General features: G+C 32.0%; 1 protein-coding gene across 1 annotated transcript in view; it reads right to left on the bottom strand.

Annotated features, from left to right (window-relative positions):
* The window catches only part of LOC119633401 (polypeptide N-acetylgalactosaminyltransferase 2), a 48,641-nt gene extending 22,039 nt beyond the window's left edge, over window positions 1-26,602 (bottom strand). Inside the window, exon 1 of the mRNA XM_038026944.1 lies at window positions 26,443-26,602. Coding sequence (XP_037882872.1) covers window positions 26,443-26,529 — 87 coding nt within the window. The 5' untranslated portion in view covers window positions 26,530-26,602. The remainder of the gene's footprint in view (window positions 1-26,442) is intronic.
* Window positions 26,603-27,354: the final 752 nt, after the last annotated feature.

Below are 27,354 nucleotides of genomic sequence, written 5' to 3'. Positions count from 1 at the left end.
TACCACAAGTGGTGTAGCGTATCGAAAGCGAATCTATATTAACTTTGGCTTAAAGAATTTTATGTGCCCGTCATAAAAAAAAAAAGTGTCTTACATGTGCCTTTATCATTCTTTATACCCAAATATGCATATCAAAGATTCTCTGAAAATTCCCATCGGCCTTATGTGGGCTAAATTAGTTACACGACTATATCGAAACATTTGAAATTAATATCATAAACGCCTTACAAAGACAAATGGGAACCTAATTTTTGTTATTTTGCACACTCTTCGCGAGGTTTGCTTCTCATCTGTTCTTGCTCGGCTTTAAAAAGGAGATACAAATTCAGTGAACTTGTATTTTTCGTTGATGGTTGTAGCAACTACGATTAAGGCGAATATTCAAATTCGATTTTTGGACTACGCATTTGTTTGAGTGTCATTAGGAAAGAAAACGACAACGCTACTTTTTAGTAAATTTTTCAGAAAATCAATTTATTATATTCCGCATAGCTTTTGATACTTGTACGGGTTACATTACTTTTCGGCGGATGTATGTAGCATCCAGAAGGAAATATTTACTACATCGATCGATTCGGAATCATTTTCTTATGTGAACAAGTACGCTCGTTTGTCTGCCCGTATCTTTTGTGTTGACCTAAATCCGAACGCTAACAAAGCTGGTTTGGATTAGCGCTTTTACGGCCTATCCGCTGTTTAAAAAAATTCATTATGTGAAAACAGTTTCGTTTAATGTATTTTTTCAACTTAAAACGTTGAAAATTAATGCCATCGCACGTCAAAGTACCTCCCGGGCTGCGGCGACTTTCTATGTCTCCGTCTCCGTCTCCGTTCTTTTATCAGCGTCTTCTTACATTACGTATGGACTGACGACAGATATTCGCCATGAAAACAAGGATATATCAAGTCTGAGTCAAAGCTGGGTTGACGTGAACACAAAAGTAGAAAAGGAGACCGAATTTTACACACATTTATTTGATTCGGGTATTGCTCATATTGTAACTAATTGTTTGTCCAATAAACTACAAATAAATTTTTTTCTATTTAGGCATAGGCTTGTGCAGCTTGTTTATCTCTTTTCTTTTGTCGTCTTTTCAAACAACAAAACAAACAAAAAATACAGGAATAAGCAAAATTCAATGCTTACGTTGAATTACGTTTAGCATATTATTCAATAGTTTACTCTTCCTATAAAAAACCAATCATTTAGAAGAAAACTAACTTTGTTCTCTACTTGTGGGTTAGCAGTATTCGATGAGATGTATTTAAACGAGTAGTTGTGTTGAACAAATGCCAAGTTTGGATGAAAATTAAACTAAGAAGAAATATGATGTTGCAGTTCGAAATAGTGCAATTATACTATGCTTACATGCTCTACGATGCTATTCTATGTCAGTTAATAAGAAAAGAAAAACCCTTACGCCCCGTGCACATTACTTCAGAACACATGAAAGTGTATTCTACAACAATGCCATTGAAATATTGATTGAATTTTCAGAGACTTATGGATTTATGAAACCTATAAAAAAAAGTGTTTCAATACGTGCTTCAATATGTGCGATATAGACTTCTAAGAATCCCAGTATTAATCCATAGAAATTTACATGAAATTATGCTTTGTGCCTTCAAAATGACTTTCATTAAATTTTGTTAAACTTACGCTTCTTTATGACTGCGCTTTGATGCAGGCCACGTAATCCTTAAAGCATTAAATGGGCTTTCAAATGCAGATCAATAAAATATGAATTTACAATCCTTTCAATTTCGAGCGTGTAATCCGCTTTCATAATAGAATGAAAAGTGGTAACGAAAGGGAAAAGGAAGAGAGAGGGAAACATTAAATATAGACAGAACTTTCCTTTCTGCTATAAAGATGAACGTTTTAATATTTTAATGGGAAAACACATCAATATTTATTTCCCATATATCTACTTTATAAGTAGCTTTCAATTTATTACTTTACCCATCACTCCGTTCCTTTACGATTTGCACCCTTTAAACATATCTTACATAAACTTATTTGCCCACATTCAACATGGCATACATCCTTAAACGATGCATTTATCATGGAGGAAAGTTATGCTCGCTTTGAGACAAATCTTGAGTAAATTTCATACCGAAGCATCAAATAGAAACACCAAAGGTATAAACTAATTTTACGCGAATGAGTCAACCCTTTCTAACTCCTTCCCACTGGAACCGCACCATAGCAGAATATTTGAAATCGATGTCTCTTAAAAAATTCTCAGTTATCCATAAGAAAATTTGCAATGCTCTGCTGATTTGCGAATTGCACTTGCATTCCTCTTTCTAGTGAAGTAGTATCGTATTTTTATGGGTTTGCTTAGCATCTAATTTTTGATATTTTATAATAAAAATCGGTTTGAAAGACGTGCGTACACACAACAGAGGTCACTCTTCAATATAATGTGCGACAGAAAAGTTCGAACTAAAGACAAGCGCTTGAGCGTATTGAACAGCTCACCATAGACATAATAGCAAAATTCTCTGGGGCAGTGAAAATGCGCAAGAAACTGTCAAAAAACCGTTGCGGGAAATTAAAAATATGGGTGTCAAAGTTATGTGATTGCAATACGATGGTGCCACAAGTCACAGAACTTGTCCTGTTTTGGCATTGTTGTTTTCATCATCTGAACTGATCACTAATATCGTGCAGTTTCTCTGCGCCATACGTTCTACGTAATGAATCGAGTTAATGCAAACAATCTTTAATCGTCAAGTAACGACCAAGGTATTGCCCGCTATTTGCAGACAAGTTATCAAGAATTTTCCAGCCCCCGGAGTGCATTTGAATCGTATTTATTAATGGCAAGGTCCAAACAATTTGATTTAAAAGTCTATCAGTTTTTTAGTTTTTTTACGCTTACTTGCGGAATCACAAAATGGATAACCGCTCTTTTTTTAGATACTCAACAATTTAAAAAAGCAAAATCGAAAGTATATCATTACAAATTTTCTTTCGACCTATGAGATTATTTGTGAATAAATTGAAAACGGTCATCAAATAGGGGATTGATCAATTCTGAATAGAAAAATCAGCAAAAAAATTTGTTTATACACATCATTAAGAACATGAATAAAATATGTATACCTTGCTTACTTATGTCAAAAGGAAAATCATTTATGAAACTAGTCACTAACTTTTTCAGAGCAATGACACCACAAGCTGTCATTGAAGTAGTAACTGCTGCAACCGGCAAACAAAATTAATGAATAAATAATTCGAAGCATGGTTCAAAAGACCATTAACAGAGCTACAGGCAAGCTCAACACGAATTTGAGATAAACACCTTCATATAAAAATCGCAGAAGAATTTCGATTAATTTAAAAAAAAACTTATCTACTTATCGATGATGATAGTATTAAAATAATTTGAATTATTTTTGATTTTTTGCTTTCCATTAAGTGAACTGGATTATAAGATAACCACACCTATTTTCAAAGTTTATTTCAATTTATTCGACATTTCACATTTGTATCGTAAACGATAGATGAATAGGCAGATGCATACATTCATAATGAAGTTGTGTACATTACAGTGTCTTTGATGCGTACATCTATGCAGTAGATTTCGAACGAATAGAAAAAATGATTTATGTTTCAGTATTAGGCATAAAGAAAAAAAATAATCAAACGTTTGACTCACTTTTTAGTTACTTTTTACCGCATTAAGTCTTTGAATGATGGAAGCACCACAACATCGATAACATATGTGAAATTAAATACGATTCGTTCATTTTGAAAGCGACCTAAATTTACCATTCAGTAACTAATGAGGATTATGCCGCTTTCATTTTCATTTCAAAATTTCTTACTGACCTATGTAACTAGATCATAACATAAGTAACGTTTTTACAAAGCATTTAAATCAACGCTTCACATGTCCCAATTTCCAAAAAAGAGACACTTTTAAAATACCTAATTTGAGCTTTAGTTGAGTTAGGGAATCCTTAGGAGGAAAGAATTACGAGCTTCCATATGCTCTCCTAGAATGAGATCCTAAGTGAACTCCTGAAATAAAGTGAAGATCTGGCGTTAGCAGATGAAGATCCATTTATGGAGGCACATAAGGATTTCCGTTCTTTTCAGTGCAACACATATTACATAAATTTAGATAATATACCGCCATAAAAAAGCAGATATTTTCTATATTTAAATATACGGTTTTCTATATAAGAATCAGCTCTGCCTATGAAAACCGGGCGCGACTTTCCAACACGAAAAAAATTGTGACTTAGCGTAAGTGAATTATTAATATCGTAAGAAAATTTCTTCCTTGGCTCGTTCTTCCTTTTTTAAAATTCTCCTTCCCCGACTACCTTTACAAAATTGTTCGACCTTAATCGTCGAATCTTTTAATAGAGTGCTTAAAGTTTTCAAGCTTAAATAGGAACCCCTGTTACAATATATTCATGCCACGTACTTTTACCTCTTTGGATGAAGGATCTTTTATTATAAAGCAGATGTTTATTGGAATGTGCTACCGCTCCGTTTGATGATTCTTTGAATACGTTTCAAACAAAATTGAAAACTTCTTTTAACTTGAAACTTTTTCCTATCGCTGACAGGAAATGACTACTGCTAGGGATAGTATGGAACAACGTGAGCCTCTCGGTCGAGTTATACATATTCTTAAGTAAGTATAACCACTCTTGTATATGATTATTATACACATGTTAGCTAAGTAGATTGGACTATGATATTTTACAATTGAAAAAAAAATATATCCAGCCTGACAAAGCTATCACTCTGGAAAGACAACTACCAATGCATACTTCTCAGTAAAGCGACGTTTGGCCGACGGGATGTTCTACTTTACCATATTCCCCTTACACGGTTATTCTGCTTTATTTTTCTTTCAGTCGCCGCTTTTTGTATCCCTTGGATTCTTTTCTTGGTAGCCTTAAAAGAATAGAATCCATATACTGCCGGAAGTATTGGAGTGATAACGATTAACTATGAATAATCGCATAATATTTATTGTATATTCCCCACCGTTTTCTTTAATTTCATTTTCAACTTCTTACGTAAAGTGAAATAAAAATAATTTTCTTTTCCTGAAGCGTTGTCTCATTAGAGATAAAATGACATCCATTTCAATGGCACAGGGGTATGTAACATAATTAATTTACCAGATCCCATTCGTTACCACCAACTTGCAAAGATAACATATCTCCTGAATGATGGTTACATTAAATGTCAAAAGATTTCAACTGATGATTGATTTGAGGTGAGCAGATTGTGAGCAGAGAAACACATCGGAATCAGCCAACACTGAAATCCTCTATTATTGTTATTATTATTAATAATGTATTATTTTCGTTGCAATAAAGAAAAACGAAGAAAACAAAACTGTGACGCACGTTTAACGTACTACGTAATATTTCGTAACTTAATCATATCTTAGCGTTGGATATGAAAACATCGACGACCTTGCATAAACCAGAAAAATGTCTGGTTTCTTAGTAAAGTTATTATTATCAGTTTTGTGATTTTTTCAAGCATATCTTGAAAATTTATTGTTGTTACCGCATGTACGCAGAGATTTACTTTTGACAATATAATTTTTTTATTTTTCTTTTGTGAACGTTATTTTTATTTCATTGCATATCTTTTTGTTTTTCTTTTTTATTTTTTTTTTCTTTTTTGGTAAAAGTCAAACCAGATTTTAGTGCAGATTTTCTATTGTGGACTTTTTTACTTAGAGCTTGTATAGTATTTCAAATGTTTTGCACTAGTTTACCTGATGTTGTAGCTTTAGCTAAAGCTGGCACTGCTTTATTTTAAATGCCACTTGAATAGAGAATGTTTTTGCATTCATTCAAAAATACCGTAGATATTAATACCGCGTATATTGTAGATGCACATCTGGTAAAATGGAATTTTTTTCCTTATGATATTTATAAAACGATTTGCAAGCTTTGAAATATTATGACAATAAAATAAAAAAATCCAAGCAAATCTTTTGCAAACATATTTTCAAGTTTACAAAAACAAATTATACGAAGGAATAAATGGATGGAAGGCAATTCGAATTTTGGGTATCGCGATAACGGCTTATCCTAATCATCCCCGTCGTGGCATTTTATAAGCCCTCTTTTAAACTCTATTAAACAGTATATTATTGTCGTATACACGTATAACATAACATAATTTTCCCATGTTTACGAATGGCGGGAAAGCCTTAATAAGAGGCTTTAAGCATAGGTTAAATAAAGCTGTGATTTCCATTTTAGAGCTCTGAACCTTGGCAGTTCCGTTTATTATGACATATGCACAAGAGGTCGGGTATTTTTGGCACTGCCGTCATATACATGTATATGTATACATAAAGTGGGATCTCATGGAAAAAACATCTCAGCTATTTTGTTCACTTTCTACATTTCCTTATGTCCGAAGAATTTAATTGAATTCGCCAATGCTGACAATCATCGTACAGACACAATATAATCTGAATTTGCCAAGAAATGTTGATCTGAACTTCAGATTAAATGTTTACTAGCGAAGAAAATTTTTCTGAGCGGCCTGCTGTTAAACGTAGTTTGAACCATTCAAAGACGTTTTAGGTGATAGGCATGCAAGAAGTGTATCATACACACAAAAGCATCCTTAGAATAGGGAAAATAGTGAAAAGTGTTCTATCAGTCTCTTAACACTGTCCGAATTAAGTCGCTTTAAGGTTCAGGAAAATCATTTCGTATATCAGCAGCAGAAAGATGAGAATAAGCTAGGAGTATACAACTCTCTATCCATTTCCGAAATATAGCGATAGTTTTGTAGTTTTATTTGTAAAGGAATAACTTTAAGTACTGTCTTAGCCATTTCTATAAATTGTTCCTATTGTTCTGGATGGTTCCAAATTTCCAAAAATTGGTCACACTTTTCCATACTATTTCCACAGACTATCTAGAGTATCATCTGAAGCATAGCACTTCTAAGGCCTACATTTAAAAGCATTAATAAAGTATTTACCTCAGTAAATGACAGGCACTGGTTGAAAATTTACTTAAAACCAGTATAAAAAAAGTCTTATGTTTCCTGAAATCATGATTATGATTATGTTGCTTAGGTTTCTTCTCTTCTTGTCGCATTCAAATCCATTATAGTTTAAATATATTATTTGTATGATAAATGCGTACGTTTCTCGATGCGTCAGTTACTTAGCCATTTATTATTTATCAAACTATTATTATGAGGACAACAATACAACGTACACATAATAAATGAAAGCTTTCGCAGAAACTCCCACCAGAAAAACATTTCACATATACATCCAAATAATACTCATTGTAAATGAATAATAACATGCATTACAAGTTAAGTGCGGCCTGAGTTAAACGGTCGGTTTGCACGGGTTAAACAGGTAAACTGGAAACATGTTTATATACACTATCATCTAAGATAATAACAATTGTCACATTTCAAGTGTTAATTTTATTTAAAATTAGAGAAATTTTTTTTAAAAAATATTTTTTGCTATTACTTTTTATTTAAGTGTTCCAAGAGAATATGAAATGAATGAAAGATTTTTATCATGTACGGGTATGTTATGTATTTTACACGAAATGAATAAGAAATTAATGGAAAAAGGAAAAATAATAAATCAGTTAACCTGACAAACAGTAGAACGAATAATAAGCGAAAGTTAAATAGAGTAATTTTAAACTTTGTTACTTAAGATTTGACAAAAAAAAAGAGAAAGTTAATCAATAATGATTTTCGAATAAATGTCAAAGCGCTGAGTCAATCGAGTTTCACTCACTGTTCTTTTGAAGCATTCAATCTGAAATTTTATATAGATACACCTTATTTTGCAAATGTCCCCACCGATCTAGTATTATATGTCTTTTGTGAATAGGTATATATACTAAGCGATCGATATAATTAAGTTTAGACTCTTTGCACAAATTTGCTTTGTAGCTGATAAGCAAGGAAAAGCTATAATGACCTCATTATTTCAAAGGCATTGTCGGCTATAACAATCGCAATTACAGGATATCTTACTTTATACAAATAAGAGGAACTCATTCGGAAACAAACACAAGTTTCGTTTGGCTCTATTCATAGTCAAGGCAATTATTCGTCTTTCTTTAAATATAGAAATGGGAGGGAAAGGTATGTTTAAGGTGTAATGCTACCTTGTAACACTTTCTTTAACTTAAGGGGAAACCCCTAAAAAGGCCTAGATAGGTCGTGTTTGTACGTTTTTTTTAAGCGAAAGGAAAAAGAATAAACTAACAAATATCAAGGAGATTACTGAGCATACGTTTGGGAGGATTAGTATTAGTTCAATTGATTGTAACGCTGCTAAGAAATAGTTAGAATGTAAAAATGTTGGCAAACCTGAAATTAATTAATAAATTTGTGCAGTAAAAACTCAAATTACGCTATATTTTTATCATTGTTTGCTGCGTCGCTATTTCGATAAACAATGATTTAGCGACACTACATTAATGACCTCGACGAAGGAATAAGTAGCTACGTTCTCTGCTTGAACTTAAAACATGCACTTTTGTACCTTGTTGTTTTTCCCGGAAACATTTTGTTGCTTGCTTATCATCACTCATTAATTATCATCAAAAATGCCAGAATTTGAGGCAATATGTGACCTATGGCTGCAGCAGAATCACAGTTGCCTCTACCTCCGGTTTACTCAATCGCAGAGTCAATCGTTTACAACTGAAATTACTTTGGATATCCACAAATCTCATACACCAGCCGGTACTGTTGAAAGCAATGTCCTTACCGCAGTAAGGCACACCATTGAAACTCCACTAAATCAAAATTTATTATACGAAACTCTAAAAAATGCATTATTAAGTGAATATAAAAAAAACCCCAGGAAAAACTGTTATATAATGTTGATCTTAGTGAAAAAAAAAACATCGTGAAACGTGCAAAGTATCTTCTGGAAAATGCTCTGTCAAATGTTCTGCTAAAATCTTTATGGTTGCAACGATTAAATCCATTTTTCCAAACAGCTTAGACCGCTCAGACAAACTCGCGATTATTGCAAACAAGATTAATGACCAGTTAGGTTATCCGTCAGCAAGGACAGTGGTTTCGACGAAGTGGAATAAAATGCTTTGTAATATTTGGGCTCAAATCACTGAGTTGTCCAAACGTGTCAATAGAATTAAGTTCCAAGACCATAAATAAAATCAAAACAGAAGCTGCAGTCGGTATAAGAGGGCATTTTCTACGTCAACTAAGTCATTGTATTGGTATCATTTGAAGCTATTAAGATACCTTGCGAATATCAAACGGAAAGCAAGTAAATCCTTCGTCCAACGATTTAGCGGAACATTTATGTATTAAAACAAAGATTATGCGCCTGAGTGGCCGAGTAGGCAAGAGTCTCGACTAGCAACTGAATGGTCGCGGGTTCCAATCTCAAGTGCGGTAGAGTTTTTAATAAAAGGCGAAAGCCTTCGATGCTAGTGCTTTAAGACTTTAGTCTTAGAATTTATTCTCTGGCTAAATTTATAATAATAATAATAATAATAATAATAACAAAATAAAGATTAATTCTGAAAAATATTAAAAATAGCAAGCCTGCAGTCATTTAATAGTTCAACATACTCCTAAGCACGAAGCATAACTGCTACAGATTTGAATTAAAAAAAACGAAGAGTTGTTTAATCTAAATGTCTATACCTAATACCCCTAGAAGAGTATTGACTGAGTTTTTTAAAAATATTCCCGAAGAAAACATAATACCATCCCATCATTCGATATAATTACACAAACATACAAAAAATACAATGCTCTTATTAAATATTTTTGTAAATTCATTGCTTAATAAGAAACCTTGCAAAAGCGAGGCACATCGTAAATTACTATATATATATATATATATAATACCAAACTTAATCATATTCGATTTATCAATTACTCGCAATGTTTGAAGACAAAACACAATTATATTAACTTTTTCCATAGATGAGATAGACATCAGCGTCAATTGTTTTATTTGCTAATTATCTGTGCTTGTGGTTTTGTTTATGTTTTACACATGTATTTAACAATATTTACATTAATTTAATTGATGTCAGAAATACACTGCAATAAATACACTTGTTTTCATACGCATTTACGGCCGTACAAATTATAAGCTATTGGTATACATTTAAACTAATTTCTGACTGAATATAATGATGTCATGTGTTGCATAAGACAAGAAGAAAAAAGAAGTAAAAAAAAAAATTTGTATATTTAAATATATTCAGCTGCTATAATGCACTTTCAAAGTAGAACTCAGCTTTTTATACCTAACATCATATGTTGCCCAAAGGTATATTAAGTTTGTACGGATGTATGCAAGACCGAGAAAAATTTGAGATAGAGCCACCTTTTATTATACTTAATAACATTCTCAGTCGATTTAAGATTGTCTGTCCGTCTTGTTTTCTTGTACTCACGCTACAGGACCCAATTTTTGAGGTATTACGATGAAATTTTCTTACGCCGATATATTTTGGCCCAAGGATGAACTATTAACTATTAAATATAGATGGAATCGGACTACTTTTTCGACCACTTTCCATATTCATGAATAGAAGAGCAAGCACAACATGGCTATGGCCAGCGTAACGTACAAATGAAGTCCGTACACATAAACTGCTATATAAAAATGCCTTGAATCTCTCTATTCAGAGTTTCTCACCCTAGTCAAAAAAAACATACATGTTATTAGTTAAGTAAAGGGGTTTAACAATTTTTTTTAACTTTTCCCTTCAGTAAGGGGTGTAAGGGGTGTAAATATATTATACATTATAGCGAATAATTGAAATTTGAAATGTGTCATCAAAAGGATTATTTTCCAGAAAAAAATCTTAAGCCGATTAAAAGATTAGTAAGCACAACCACCTAATTAAATGTACAGAATTATTGAGATAAATATTTATTATTTTGAATTGAAATGTGTTGATAACAATGCCAATAAACAAGTTTTTTGGGGTGATTTATTTGTATTATCACAAAGCTTATCGTTTATTATTAAAAATAATTTTAAAAAATCTTCTCTAGGACGTGAACAATGAAATATGTACAACAGACTTTAAATAGGCCAGATTATCAAGCTTATGATCCACTTAATGAGGTTATAGTCGGCCAAGACAGCCTATTCGATACAACGCACCGCTTTTCCTAGTACAGCTATTCACTCGTTTTACGGAAACACGAGAAAACATACATAATTTTAATGTAAAGGCATACATTTCATGAACGCCCGCTTATTGAACTATCCTCAAAACATCAACTAACGTGGTGCAAATTTAGGAAACTTAATTTACTTCCCGAGGACTTTATTATTTTTCAACTGTTTTAGGCATAGAAAACTGCAAATTAGACGGTCTCGTCACATAAGTGTTTGCTTTCCATGATAACCCCTCTATAGCAGGGTCTACGAAATAGACGTATGTGGTCTAAATTCCCTACGGTTCATTTTTTTGCCAAATTGCCAATATGGACCAATTTTAATCGTAACATATTAAAAGTTAATAATTTTTCTAAAGGAATTACTCTTTATGTCAAATCTTATATGGAATGGGATCCAAGAAATAGATACATGTAGTTCAAATTTGCTCCACTAAATTTTTATGTCAAAGTATTATTCAAAACAGATTTTTATTTACAATATTGAAAAGTCAACCTTTTCTTTAAAGATTCAGTTTTTCTAGGAACGGGGTGAACTTTCAAAAGTTGTCCCATGCTAACCAAAGTATTCACACCAATTTAGAATGCCAGAACACTATTACTAAGCGTTGTTTGTCGACAAATTCTGGAAATTACACTATATTTTCAGATAAGGCGTTATATGGAGGGAGTGATTGAAAAAGTGAACCGTCCTCGCACTAAAGTACATCATTTCATCAAACTGTCTCTTAGATGGGCAGATATTTGGCGGACAGGCATACAGACCGACAGACAAGTATAATGAAAGCAAGTCGTGCAGGTTGTAAAAATTTAGCAGCAAAAAATATCCGTCACCGTTAAACTAAACTTATTTTCATCTTATTATCTACTTAAGCTCACTTACACCTAGTACGTAACTTAACGGGATTGTCATTTCAAGATTGAAGATGGTTCAAAATAAGATTTAGCGTATAAATGCTTGGTATGCGTGGGCCATATAAATCAATTTTTCAATCTTTGATTCAACTGATTGCCACTGCGTTAGGTTAGCAAAAGGTTTTAGAAAAACATTCCAAAATATTGAATGAATATAAGAAATGTCTTGTATTGTTTTCAACAAGAGGAAATATCACGCAAGCGACGGAAGTTATTGAAAATCTCGTATATATAAATCATGCTTAGGAAAATTACTTTTAATCTATCTTTCAATACAATTTATGACATTTCAGAGATTATTGGAAAACGATTTCAGATATCAAACATGAAAATCATAAAATAATGATTTATTAAAGTAAAGTAATGTAGAAAAGTCTCCCATTTATGTGAAACATAGCTTTTGCTTTACCACATATGTCATAAAGACCAAAAAGACCAAAAAGACCATTAAAGACCAAACTATTTAAAATTGAAATGTTGAATATTTAATATTCTACTCTGAAGGCCAATTTAGTTTTGCTTATTAAACATTTTTGCTTTAATGTTGGGAAAAATTGAAATTTTATTCAATTTAAAGCGAAGAATATGCAAAACGTATATAATAAAACGATGCACATATAAAAGGAAAACAATTTTTCTCTCTTTTGATTGTGGAATAAATATGTGCATGAAACTAACAATCAACACAACAACAGAAGGTTTACTTTCAATTTGGTTTTAAGAAATATTTCCCTTTTACATATCAACTTTAAGTTAACGGATTGCATTCTAGTTAGCAAGTGATGTATTTAACCGTATACAGGGCTAAGGAACTTTTAGACGCTACATTTCATAACTTTCACATAAAGAAAATTTTTTTTTTATGTTCATTACCTCATACAACACTTTTAGCAATTAATGCTCACAAAACCCAGGGGTAAGCTTATCTTTTAACATACTAATCGATTCTGAATGGTTTCAGAATGAACTCCTGAATCAATTTAGGCAGATCCACATATATGACCATCTGATTTATTCACGCATTCGTATGTTCGACTTATAAATTTTATTGCGAAATTTACATAGTTCACAAGAGTTTACGCTGATGTCTTTTGACTCAAAAGCGAACGCTACTAAAAACAGATTGAATTGAACATCATATTGTACCGCAAAACAGTCTCTTGTGAATTTTACGATTTTATTCAACTTCTTTTGACGTTATGTTCGTACCAATGAATTGCGATTTTTAGGTTAACATAGGTTATAGGTTAACGTAAGTTTTAGGTTAATCTAAATTTTAGGTTAGGCTAGGTTTTAGGTTACAATTCTTAGAAAATCTTTTCACAACTTATTTCCAAGAACTCATACAACATTTTTAAGACTCATTCCGATCTTGTCCATTCGAATACTACAACTTAAGTTTTTTGACACAACTGCACCCTTTTATAAGCAAATTTTACCTAAATTACCGAAATTCATCGCGAAATCTTTTTGTCAAGCCCTTCTCCGCTCTATTTTCTGCTAATTGTTGTTAATCTCTTCGCCAGACGCCAGCTGCGTGAGGCAGGTAAAGCATCATGATTGTATCTTTGGTACTTGATTTAAAAAATCGATAAGTTTTCATGAAAACTCAAATCATTACATTTAGGATTTTCGCAACAGTATGACGACATATTTTGAAAAAAATTTCCTTTTTCACTATTTTCCGTTTAAAATGATATTTTGGCGAACGAAATGAATTTTAAAACTTAGAAATTTATTAAGGTAAACTTATGCAACACTATAAATGTCTATATGTTGCGCTCGTTTACATTTAAGGGTTCTTCTCTTGCGGCCATAAGCTATAATTTGTGATATTTATGCCGGAGATGGATACAAAAAGTCTTTTAAGCGTAATAGCGTAGGGTATTTCACGACAAAGTCGAAGTGCTGTTACATCTTAACTTCTTTTTTTTTCTTGCTATTCAGTTTAATTTGATTTATTAAACCTAGGATCACGTATAGTTTTACGATAATTACGAAGTTGAAATGATTAAATTACATTCCTTTCGGGTTAAGTGAGCAAAACATTTTTTAGCAAAAGCAGTCTTTCCTCTATGTTTGTTGCATTAACTGCACGTACAAATATATTATTGTGCATTACGCTGAAATACGTAGTAATTTATTATTTCGTACGTACAGTGCATTCGGGAAAGCGCTTTTATGTGTGCCCACATACGTTATTGCAAAAAGAAAGAAAACTTAAAAATTTATTTATGTTAAGGAAAATTGAATTTGTGCATATGAAGGTTTCTTCCACTTACAAGCTGAAGATAAAACAATGATTCAGTAATGCGCTGCTCTATACACTAAAACTGCTTCTCGTAAACGCAAGAATTATATGAAAACCGTAAAGAAGTTCACATCTTAGCCAAGAACAATGTATTGCTTCATATGTATATTTTGTGCATAGCGTTTTTAATTTATGAGATTATAATGAAATTTAACGAAACCATTTCAAAATTTCATATCTAAAATTATTCTATCTTCTGACACGTGCATTTTTTTTCTCTACTTTGGATCTCATTCTCGTTTATTTACTAAATTCAATCTTGCTTCAATCAGACATCACTTGATTTCTTAAAGCAAAAAATGTCAGTTAATGCAAACGAATTCTAAATTGATCGGTACTTCCTTCCACTGTACGTCAAACTGTAAGTTAAGCTGCTCGATTTCATATTAATTTTTTCGGGTGATAATATGGGATTGAACGTTTAGTCCTTGAGTTATTTCACTGTTTTTAAGCGAATATATTTTTAGAATGGAACAGAAAAACCGTTAATCTCTGTTTTATAATGAAATATATGCCTATGCAACGAACAACTATTGTGTGTGATATTGTGTATGTTTCTCTGCAAATTTTATTGTCTTACTTACTGCTAAGAAGCATCTGCCCATCCATACAGGTGTATGTCTATTTTTCTATCGTTAAAATTCTTAAGTTTCACAAGATTGAAAACTTGATTTTAAGCTTATGAACATACGGTCGAATTTCTTGCATGAAGTCAATTATTTTAACGTTTATATGAATTTTTGATGGACATTTGCAATTCTAACTAGCAAAATTTATTTTCGCAATATTATTATAAAATTTTGTGAATATCTTAATCAATTTTTATACTCATTCTCATGGGGCAGTTTATACCGACTATATGTCCGTGGTTGTGAGTAATGATGTAGAAGGAAAAAAAATATAAATAAATATTTTATTGCACTCTATGGGATTATAACAAAAAAAAACAAGTAAGTGCAGTATATATAGTCCGGTAAGATCTACGATTTGATACCCCTCACCACTTCCCCTAATATTGTTATAGATTCGTGATAAAGAAATGCAAATTACATTTTCTCTCCTTATACGGGCTTGCTGTTCGTTAAAATACCTATGTTTGGCGAGATCTACAAAACCGACCTATATAATCCATATATGATTAATTTTTTTTCTTAGCTGCCACTATGAACCATCCTTGATGGTAAAATATTAAAAATTAATCATTTTTCTAAAGAACTTACTATCCGTGAAAAATATATGGAAAGAGGTGCTTCAAATTTTGTCCACTTAGTTTTTATATTAGGAAGTATCATGAAAAAAATTTCGTCATGAAACGTTAACAGTTAAGCCTTTTTGGCATATAGGGGTTTACTTTTCCTGTGAATGCTAAATATGCGGTAGTATCCAAAAAGAAGACGTGGATGGTCCAAATTCAGTAAGATTGATTTCCTTCTTAATTTAATGTTATGAACCAATTGTCACCATGAAATATTGAAAATTAAATCCTCTTATCGTATGAAAATACGGTTTCCGTTGGAACGGCTATGCAGGAGAGGGTTCAAAGAAATCGCCCGATACGAACCATATTTCGCACAATAATTAAAAACTGAAATGCTATTATACAGCGATTTTTGCTTCAAAATTATTAAAATTTGTGAATTTTTTGCATGTAACGATTTTCCGAACTAAGGCATTATGTGAACAGTGATCAACAAAATGATATTATCCGGAAATTTCATTAAAATATCTCAAAATTTTGAGATCTGTAGATTGACAGACGGGCAGATGAGCTTAGATCATCAAGAATTATTTTCTGAATCGATAAGTATAATAAAAGGTGAGTCTACCTCAAGTCTTTTTTGGGTGTTCTCACCACACTTAATATACTTAAAGGGAGGGGGGGAGAAATTAGTGTTGAGACTAAGGTAAATCTTCAATGCTCGTTGCTTGGAATGAAAACATATTTGAGTTGTACTAGTTTTATTACTATATAGATCGATATTGCATGTAGCTTGTGGGAAAAAGTAGAGAAAGAGAAAAGAGAAACTGTATTTAAAGAAAATAATGAATATTCAGTATTCAGTATTTTTCACATAATGTAAAAGTAAACATTCACATATAAATAAAAAATCAATATTGCTTGCTTACATACGTTCGGTATTGCAATAAAGCCCACTTGAGTCATCTTTAAGCTGAAAAACGTGTCACTGTGTCATTGCTGCAATAAACAACTATAAGCTAAACTTTTATTACATTTTTATCTTTTTGCCTACAAAACAAAAACGTTTTTTGTTTTCTAAAATAAATAAATAATCACTTATCGACACCTGTCACTGCGTATGGACCATAACCAGACGGCTGTTTGTGAATTTATTGCAATTGCATATAAACCTTTTTAAGGACACATTTGTGTATAAAATATTGACACTATTATGATATATATCAAATTTTACTTATCGTACATTGTTAATTATTATGATAATTGCATATAAAAGAAAATAAAATATAAGAATTTTATTATAAAATGACAGGAAAGCTTTTATTTGGCTTGAATCGAATTTTTTTAACCAACGATATGAATTGATACATGGAAACTCCCTACTATATTACAGTTATTATGTCGAATAATTTCCAGGTTTGCTTCTATAAGATAAGTAAGAGGAATTTACTCTTTACTAATGGGAAACTAAATGAACTTTTCCTGAAGATGACTATACTCATTGCAGAAGGATTCGTGAGAACAGTTCATAAGCGGTTAGGGAAATTAAGTTAACGTGAACACGAACTTTTATTCAGACCCGATTTTTCTTCGACAGATTAGACTAATTTTTAAATTTAAACTGTCTAAAAAGCATAAGGCATTACATTTGGAGTTTAAAAGAAAATTTTAAGTCTTAGAATGAAGAAAAACTATTGTTACTTTTTATTAATTAAAAGCGAGTCTACAAATTGAGATCACTTTAGATTATAAGGCAATGTGTCTGTAAATATCTATGTCTATATAAAAAACAATATACCGTTTTTGTTAGAGAAACTTTTGTGTTCCTTTGACAGATATCTCTATTCTCAGGCGATCTTCGATCTGTACATCTAAACGTTATAAGGAGTCTGCCTTTTATTACTGGGAAATTCAATGAACTATTTCTGAAGGTACATTACTATATTCATAGTTGAAGGATTCATGACATTCATGGTCTGTACATCTAAACCTTACAAACATATAACAAATCGCATGAGTAGCCGAGTAAGTAAGAATCGTGACTATTAAGTCGGTGTTCGCGGGTTCAAATTTCGGTGCAGTAAAATTGACTTTGTTCGTATTTGTAGTGAACGCCCATTAAAAGCATAGGACTGAGCGATTGGGCAAAAGTCCACTAGGTTACGTTTACCACCTTCCTATTGCTTTCTTTCCTTACTTCTTTCTGACCGTCTCCCGGCTATGCGAATTAGAGGCATCCTTAAATGACGGGTCGTATCAAAAAAACAAGAAAAAAACACGCGTTCGTGGCGAGTATAACAAAGCAATAAATCCTCCAAGCCTTTGACAAATGACATATACTTTATTACACTCGTAAACTTTTTGAACGTAACATGTGCGCATAGATATAAAATAGAAGATATTGAAAGTATTCTTTCCAAAACAAATCCCGTTAGTTATATTTCCCATTACTTTTTATAGCAAATAGATTAAAGTATTGCTTCAATAAAATGCAAGCTTTGCATCCATTCACTGACTATTATTTTTATATGTTTTTTTTATCTAAAACTTGCCCACTAAAGGTTATAAAACAATCAATGTTTTCTTGTTTGTGTTCACGGTAACGTGAATGGAACTACTAAACAACTTTTGCTCTTTTATATGTACTTTCGTAAATGTACGTTTCAATATAACAATGCATTTTTGGGACTTTATTGTGAAAGGCTAAAATCACAAGAAAAAAAAAAGTCTATGCACAGGCACCAAACAACATTTGCGAAAATTTATGTATCTTGTGTATGTGGCCTAATGGGTTATAATTATTTCAATAAAAAAAAATAGTAAAGGAAGTAGTTCGCCTTGAGATAAATCTTAGAATTTAAAAAAGGGTTTCCAACTAGACGAAAAGACACACCCTTTTGCTTACTAAGGCAGATGTTGTTGTAAAATTTATGACTACTAAAATGGTTAGTAAAGTTTACCATATCTTTACTATTATTAGATATTAAGGATGTACAGAATTAACCTTGTCAATACAGGGTAACAAAAGATGCGGATTAGAAATCGCAAAGACTATTCCTGGCCAGGCGTCGAATCATCCATTTCTTTAAAGAGCAAGATCTGAAGAAACAAAAAATTTTATTGACCTAAATCCACTGTCACAGCGACTGGTTTGCAATCACTTTCTCACCCTGTCTCTTGCTCTTCTTCCATTTCTTTCTGATCTTCACCGTATTGCATACAAAGAGAGCATATCATGTGCTACTGATCGTGCTAAACAAGGAAAACTTTGAACCAAAATGGTCATAGTCACGTTTTCGAATTCTTAATATTGTAAAAATTTGCGATAGGATGTTGAAATTTTTATAATCTATATATTGTTGATTCCAAAAATTAAGCTGCGAAGGCTAAAGAGAGGATATTTTCGAAAAATTTTCGATAATTGATGAGTTACTGTTTCTTCAACAGTTCTTGAAGAGTACGTAGATAAGAAATGAAACTTACGTTACACATGCCCTGGCCGTATAGACGAACAGATGAAAAAGTTCTGGTCATAGAAATCATTTTATTCGAATAAAAATAAGAATCCGATGCAGAATGAATACAAGATGTACTCGTAGTTATTCGCCTTCCCTTTTTCGTTATAGCAGAGAAAACATGACCCCAGTCGACCCATTGCTGCTCAAACTTCGCACATAATATCCTTTACTAACTAATACCTACGATATCGAATGCCGAGCTAACAATATAAGTGTGGGATCAAAACGAATCAAACCCTTTATTCCTCATATCAATTTTCGAAAAATAAAACTTAAGCAAGGAAAAAACATTCCATTGTTTGCAAAACTGTAATTATATTAAAACTAATACCAATATACTTGAGTTACTTTTTGTTTACCTGAATTTTTCTATCTTTAAACCAATTTGAAAACTATATTTAATATTGTTTATGGCTTTTACAAATACATATAGTAATTTATTTACAATTCTGAAAAATGTATATGTATGTACGAATACATATAAACAACTATTCCTTTGTAAATTTACGTAAATGCAAATATTTGTCAATTTAATTGTAGAATTTCTGTTTCAAACAATTCCTGATAACATGTTTGTCGTAGTCACACAACCCCTATCATTATACAATAATTATTTTTGACCATTTTTCAAAGAATTTGCTAACGAAAGCACAAAAATATATGTCCGATTTATTAAACACTTTACACAAAAAAAAATTGTACGCTTTTTGAAATGCAGCAAATTTAACCATCATCAACACAAACACATATCAAAGTACCGAGTGAGTACGTATATGATCAGGAATATACATATATTCTAGGAATGAATATAACATACACTACATGACCACCTAACTTGATAATGAAAATCTGTGCCTCTATATTCGGTGTAGACGAATTTCCTGCTGTCGAAAAATGAAAGCAATTTTCTTTATTGAATTCCAAATGAATGCCAAGTTTCTCAATATTGCAACATGGAAATGATTTAAATCTACTTCTCGGTTACGATAAAAATAAATAAAGCCATTATGGTTGGGTAAGGCCGACCATTAGATACCCTGCATCACTTCGCCTAGTACAGTTATGCACCCGTTGAGTTAACAATACACCAAACATTGCGAACTATTTTCATGAAAGTCCGCATATTGAATGATTCCCAAACGCACCTGGCTTGATCCAAATTTAGCAAACTTAATTTACTTCGTGAAAATTTGATAATTTTTCCCGATCGTACAAAATTAGAAATTATTCTTTCTCTCCACATAAAGGCTTGCTTTTCATGATAACCACTATATGTGTCTGCAAAAGACTCCTACATGATCCAAATTCTCTATCGTTCATTTTTTTGTTAAATTGCTGCAACAGACCAATTTTCGTCATAAGAAATTAAAGATTAAATCCTTCTTTAAAAGGACTACTGTTAACGAAAAATCTTACATGAGCAGGCGACCAGCAAATAAACCCACATGGTTTAAATTGAGTCCACTTAATTTTTATGTCAAGTTACTATCAGGAACGAATTTTCATATAAAGAATTACATTGCCTGAAAATCCTTATACGCGGTGGTATCCGCAAAAATAGGCCTATATGGTCCAAACTAAGTAGGGTTAATTTCTATGTCAATTTGTATGTCAACTCCCCCATGTAAATTCCCCCATTATTTATTAAAAATTGTGTCTTTTTATTGTAAAAAGATTCAGTTTTCGTAGGAACGGTTATAAGAAAGAGGGTTCAAAAAATTGTCCCCGATGAATCAAATTTTTCACACCAATTTAGTATGTCGAAGTACTATTACTCAACGAGTTTTGTTGACTGCATTTTTTTTCCACATAGCGATTTTTCAAAATGAGACGGTATATGGGGAGTAGTCGAAAAAGTGAACCGATCCGAATCATTTTCAAAGTGTTCGCCGTGTACTGAACACATCATTGCACTAAATTTCATTAAACATTTCCAAAATTTGCGTTCTATAGGTTGAATACAAAAATTCATTGACGAACATCAGACGGACAGACAAGTTCAGTATAATAAAAGGTTGGTCTAGCTTAAGCTCTTCTGGGCATTAGATACGTCTGCGCAAACCGCAATTGCTGTAGGGTACAGAAAACTTGAAAGTTACGAAAAAATAAAGATAACGAGAATTATTTACAATATATAGAATTCATCAAGTTAACATTTAATCTTAAAATTTTATGGTAAGCAATTTCGAAATCCCAAAAGTGTAGACTATGTGCACATAAATGATCAGGTGAATTCAAGGTTAGTTTTAAACAAATTTTTTTGAAAATTTTACTTTTCTTTTCCAATATAAGCAAAAGCAGAGATAATCAAGCCAGAGCAACATAATGAAGGTATGAAATATAGTTTTGATCAACCTCTCGCTTTTTTGTTTAATTTTAAATTTCGATTACTCTACGGATTAAGAATCTCGGTAGTATTGTTAACCCTATTGATTGTTGAATTAATGCAAGCAAATTTAGAATCTAACATGATATCTAAATATTAGGCTTTATTTTTCCAAAGAATGTCATTACCGTCAAAGCTTAAAGTGTATTTGAAGAATGTATACCATGTACACGTTTGAGACTAAAGATGATGGTTTGACTTTTCTGAAAATAAAGTAACTTTGTCAAGTTTTTAACAGAAGGACCACTAAGTGAGTGATACCTTCGTCAAAACCAAAACTTACACAATAGAGGAACAGAGTGCCATTAACATATATAGAAGACCAAGTTAGCATTGTAATACTCGTAGTGGAAACACTATACAGTATAGGCGAAAAATACAATAATTAAAGGCAAAAAGCCCAAAAGAACTTTCAAGTTTCTGTCCTTTGAATAAGTTTAACAATTTCTGCTTCTCTTCGATAATGTATTCCAGTATTTGATTAACAAGCGCAAGCAGAGTTATTAGCCCCTATGAGGAGTGGCAGCTTCCGATCCTGTTTGGCTTAAGGACTAGAACCAGTTTCGAAGATAAAGTTAGTCGCCAGAACTAACGCAACTTAAAACAAGCTTTCATAACACTGTCATATGCATAACTTTTTTGGCCGTAACAAAATAAATGGAAGATGGCGTAATAACAATGCGAATAAATGACTCAATAGCATTAGAGACTTTATTATTGGTAGCCTTGTCGCTTATGTATTTGGAGCAATTGAAGGTGCCTGGCAAAACATTATAATCTACTGATTAAGAACACGCAGCATCAAACTCTCAATGAATCGAATTATGTACGTCCGTCAGTGTAATGTCGTCCATCAGTGTAATGTCGGTGGTAAACACTATCCTTCAGCTTCAAATTTGGCGGAAATCTTGCAAATTTTTGCAAGTGTGTTGGTATTATAGATAGGCCAAGTTGGTCGAATAACAGAGTCAACAACGTCAACCATGCCCACCTGTTTTGAAAAACCAAAAATAATCGAGCTTTTAGCTCATTGCTTATAAACTACACATATCCAAAGATGAAAATTCCTGCACATGGATGACTCTACAGTGACTGCACAAAAAAAATCTTGAAAAAATCTGCCACGTCCACCTAACTGTTTTCTTGTACGTGCTTCTATAAAGTATAGCGTTGAAATGTTGCGGTCGCAACCGAATACAATTTCGCTACTCATTGTGTTTTAATATCGGCATAATGTTGGATTTTTCTTTTTGCAAGATTCTTCCAATAGTGCAAAGGCAATGTGAACATTCTGCCAAAGGCAACGACATGGAGTTCCGAAATTAATTTTTATAATTTTCAACTTTTTCGAAAATTCCCTTTTATTCAAATTTTTCATTCGAACATGGCCAATGAAATCTGTAAAACATTTTCAGTTCCGTCAAAATGTATTAATTTTTTGAATTACGTGAATGGTATAATCAAGGAGAGGTTTTTTTATCGAATTAAGTTTAATCTTCGTGACAGTCATATTTAAGGCAGATCTCGACATAGTTCCATATTAAATTTACGTCCATTTTGTGGGACATTTCTCTAACATGACGAGGGAAATATGGTCGATTATTTTCGTCAAAGTTGAGCAATAATGCCTTCGTCCGCTAACCATTCTTGCTAATCGAATTTATTATAGGTAAATGACCAGAACTCAGATCATTAATTGATTTAATTATCGATAAATTCAAAAAGATGTTTGCCAGGTATAAGTTAAAGATAAGGGATCGTCTTCTTATACTATTTTTAAATTCAATCTTATGTTATGTTCTTTTGTTAAAAAAAAAAAAAAAATGTAATAATTTTGATATTTTGCCAAAGAATGTTTTGTGCTCAGATCTTAGGTACAACAATATTCGACGAAAGGAAAATTGAAAAATTTCTCTTATAATTTTAAAACAAGACAACTATAGGCAAAGGTCAGCAACTGAACTCAATTTAAAAATAAAATGTGTTCATTGCCAATTGCCGTATGACTGACTGACTATCAATATCAATATGTCGTTAATTAATAAATAAAATTTATTTATTACATTCACAATGGGAAATAAGTTTATGAAATGATTAAAACACCAAGGGATTTTGTACATTTTTAATCATATTGACCCAACTATCCGGGTGCGTGTTCATGACCCGAGAATCTGGACACAAAAATATATAATTTTATATTCAGCTGTTTCTCAACTTTCTTTTTCAATTTCATTTCTGTTATGCATAAATTTAAAGAAAACAAATAGAATAAAAAGTGGCGCGTACACTACACTCGTTCAACAAATACACTCAGAAAAAAAGGTCTAATTACAAAATAAGGTAGAATTTAATTTTTTTGTTTCATTACATGACCAATCACTTGAGAGATGTCCCCTATTCGTGTAATACGGTGGAGGTGGAAAGAAAATAGGTAAAGAGAAAGGAATAGAGAAGCGACCGCAGCTTAGTAAGTATGGGCCGAATTGGTAAGTGTTATGCCTTTATCGACTGACCAAAGTAATCTCCAATGGATGGAGATTTGAACACGCGAACATAGACATGGTAATCGCAATTCTTACCTTGCTCTCGGCTACGCTTACCGAATTAAATTTGACCACATGTAAAGCACTTTATCTCAAACTTAATAATATTTTAATGGTAGCTTTCAACTTACTTTGAAGGAAGAACATAATCCACAGATTATATCGTTTTGTATGGATCCACCTCAATGCTCAATGATTTATAAAAGATATGAAGATATTCTCGAAATCAAAACCCATACCTACCAGCGAAACAATATTATATGTGTTCTTTACTTTTCTTGGATTCCGTAGAGAGATTAGATTTTACGTCCATAAAATTAAGAAAAAAATGTAACTTGATGCCCGCTAGTCAGCTAAAAGGCCAGTGTAAGACTTGTAACTATAGACCAGCACTCATATTTGCTGAAAGCTCACATTTCAATAAATATTTCGCTTACATAATTTATTGATTTGGGATGGCACGGATGTCGAATATTCGTCTGACGTAAGTTACTTTTCCTCAGGACCTCCATAAAATAACGTCTGAAATAAAAATGCCCGTGCGCTTAACAAGCGGAAGATCAGAAAGAAGTCGGGAAAGGGAAAGAGAGAGAGAGGAAGAAAAAAAGAAACAGGAAAGGGAAGAGGTGGGGAAAAAGATATGAAGTGGAGACAGCCTAGTGAATTTGTGCCCAATCAATAAGTGTTATGCCTTCGCCGACTACACGCTCATTATAAGCTAGGACTAAGTATGCTTTACTCTAGCTTGAGATATGAAACCTCGAAGACCGAAGTCGTGACTCTTATCTATTCGGCTAGAAGAAGAAGCTGAAGTCCGGCAAACAACGCTACGAATTAAAAATCATACATACGTATGCCGTATCGTTTCTTGGGAGTAGTTTTTAGCAAAGTTGTTTCGGGAATTTTGCTTAGTAAAGAAGAAATTTATCAGTCTTTTGCGTATTGCGAGCTGTTGTCTAAAGTGATTAAGTCAAGATTTAAACTTAATCTGACGATCTTAATCTGAAATTTTTCCCAACTTGATCGTAATCTTGTATGTAACTCTATCTTTCTATTGACTACCGAGGGCAACACGTATCGTTTTAAAGTATCATATAAGCATTTCAAATACCAATTAAGTTTTTAAATTTCTCTTTAAAATATACGATTTTTTAATTTCTTTCAGTGTACCCGATCATCGCCATATGAATATATAATAATTGTGCACCAGTTAATTGAATGCGCGTACACTCAGTTTCACTGCATATGCCATACATTCTTTTGTGTTTGCATTTGTATGCATGCATATATACAATGCATAATTGAATGCCTAGGAACATATGTACAATTTTTTAACATGATTTAACATTTTTAATCAATGAATGCAACCGGATTGTTTTGGTAATCTCAAGTTCGATGCAAATTAAAAATAAAATAACCAAAACTTAACTTAAACCATATATTTGCTAAGAAAAAAAAAAAAAATCTTTAAAGTCATTTTCTAACCTTCCATCCCTCGCTTTAATGGTATTTGCTATTATTTTATATTTTCTTTGTATATCTTTTAAAGGTTAATGAAGCAAAAATCTCTAATAAAAATACCAAATTAACAACATCGACCAAACACATATATATATATATATATATTCACGTTTTTATGCACATTTTATTAATGTTAAGCATGAGTAAAATTTTTTTATGCAAAAAATAATAAAACCGTTAAAGTTAAAAAGGCGACAATGAGTCAACATTCAACATTCAAAAGCAAAAGTTTTAACAAGCAATAAAATTGTGTTGTACGTGTTTTATTTAAGACGAACTTTATATGCTCACTACAGCAAGACCGTCTTAACCACAGCATTTTTATAGTGAACTTCCAGATAAACTTGATAAATACTTTCAGAGAAGTTCGGTTAGTATTTTTCATAAATTTTAAATTCACTTAGATAACAATTTTGTGTGCTCTACGTTCTGATTGCCTCATTTGGCGGGCGGAAAGCATTTTCATAGCGAGCTTTGATAGACATTTGTACTGAAGTTTTCGCCAATATCCATTTTCTTTAGTTAGACAAATTCATATGATTAATACACATTACGATGTTGCTTCCTTTACAGTTTCGTCCGAAGCAACAACTTATATGCTATAAAGAACTTTCAAAGCATGTTTCGAAGCGTTACAAAAGCAATGACAGTATTAGAATACTTTTAAATTTTTTATCATTTTGAAATGATGGGTGTAAAAGTAATTGCTATGCAGGCATCATATTGTCTACATAAACACATATATTAATCCTATCTTTAGAAAAGTTGTTTACAACCACATTATAGTATATTTTTTAAAAAACGGAAATACATTAAATTTTATTTATATATATATATATATATTTTATATATTTTATATATAAAAACTTACCTTTTCGGTATTGGATTGGAAATAGTAGACCAAGACAAACATCCATATTATGCTAACAAATACAATCAATTTAACATTACGCCGCATTTTTGTATATAAAATAGAAACCCCCTTCTTTAGCAGATTTAGAAAAAAAAAAAAATAAAAGATTTATATTATTGTGGCAGTTATTTTTAGTTTAATAGTTTACTTTACTTTTTATCTTATCTCAATTTTCTTTTAATATTTTTTCTATATTTTTATAAAAATTTATTTGAGAATTTTATTGCGTGATTGAACACTTTCACTTGAATTTAGATGAATTTATATGAAAACATATTAAAAAGTAACACAGAGTTAATTACACTCATGTTAAGCTGGCTTATCTTTAATTGCTAATATGATGAATTATGCCAAACTTAAATAAAAAATTATTTAAATTTTTTTTTTTTAATTTTTTTTTTTTTTTTTTATTTTATTTTAAAGTTATTTTATTTTCCAGCTTCTTTTCAACTTTGAATGATTGCATTATACTAATTTTCAGGCAGATACATGTTAGTTATACCCTACACCACGTGTTGTGTAGGGATATATTAAGTTTGTGTGGATGTATGCAACACACGGAAGGACTTAAGATGGACCCAAATTTTATTATATCTTCTATTATACAGAAAGTAAGCCTGAATCGATTCAAGGTTATAACTTTTATATACCCTACGCCACTTGTGGTGCAAGGATGTCTTAAGCAAGTGATAATATATGCAACAAGGACAAAAGAACTTGAGATAGCCCCGCGTTTTAGTATATATTCTATTATACAGAAAGTGGGCCTGAATCGATCAAAGTTAATCTGTCCATTAATGAATCATGTGTTTATGCACATTACGCCACTTATGGTACAAGAGAATGTACGCAACAAATACAGAAGAACTT

This window comes from Glossina fuscipes, unplaced genomic scaffold (assembly GCF_014805625.2).
Source record: "Glossina fuscipes isolate IAEA_lab_2018 unplaced genomic scaffold, Yale_Gfus_2 2, whole genome shotgun sequence".
Lineage (NCBI taxonomy): Eukaryota > Metazoa > Arthropoda > Insecta > Diptera > Glossinidae > Glossina > Glossina fuscipes.
Note: the sequence above shows the minus strand (reverse complement) of the source record. Positions and strands in the feature narration are given on the sequence as shown.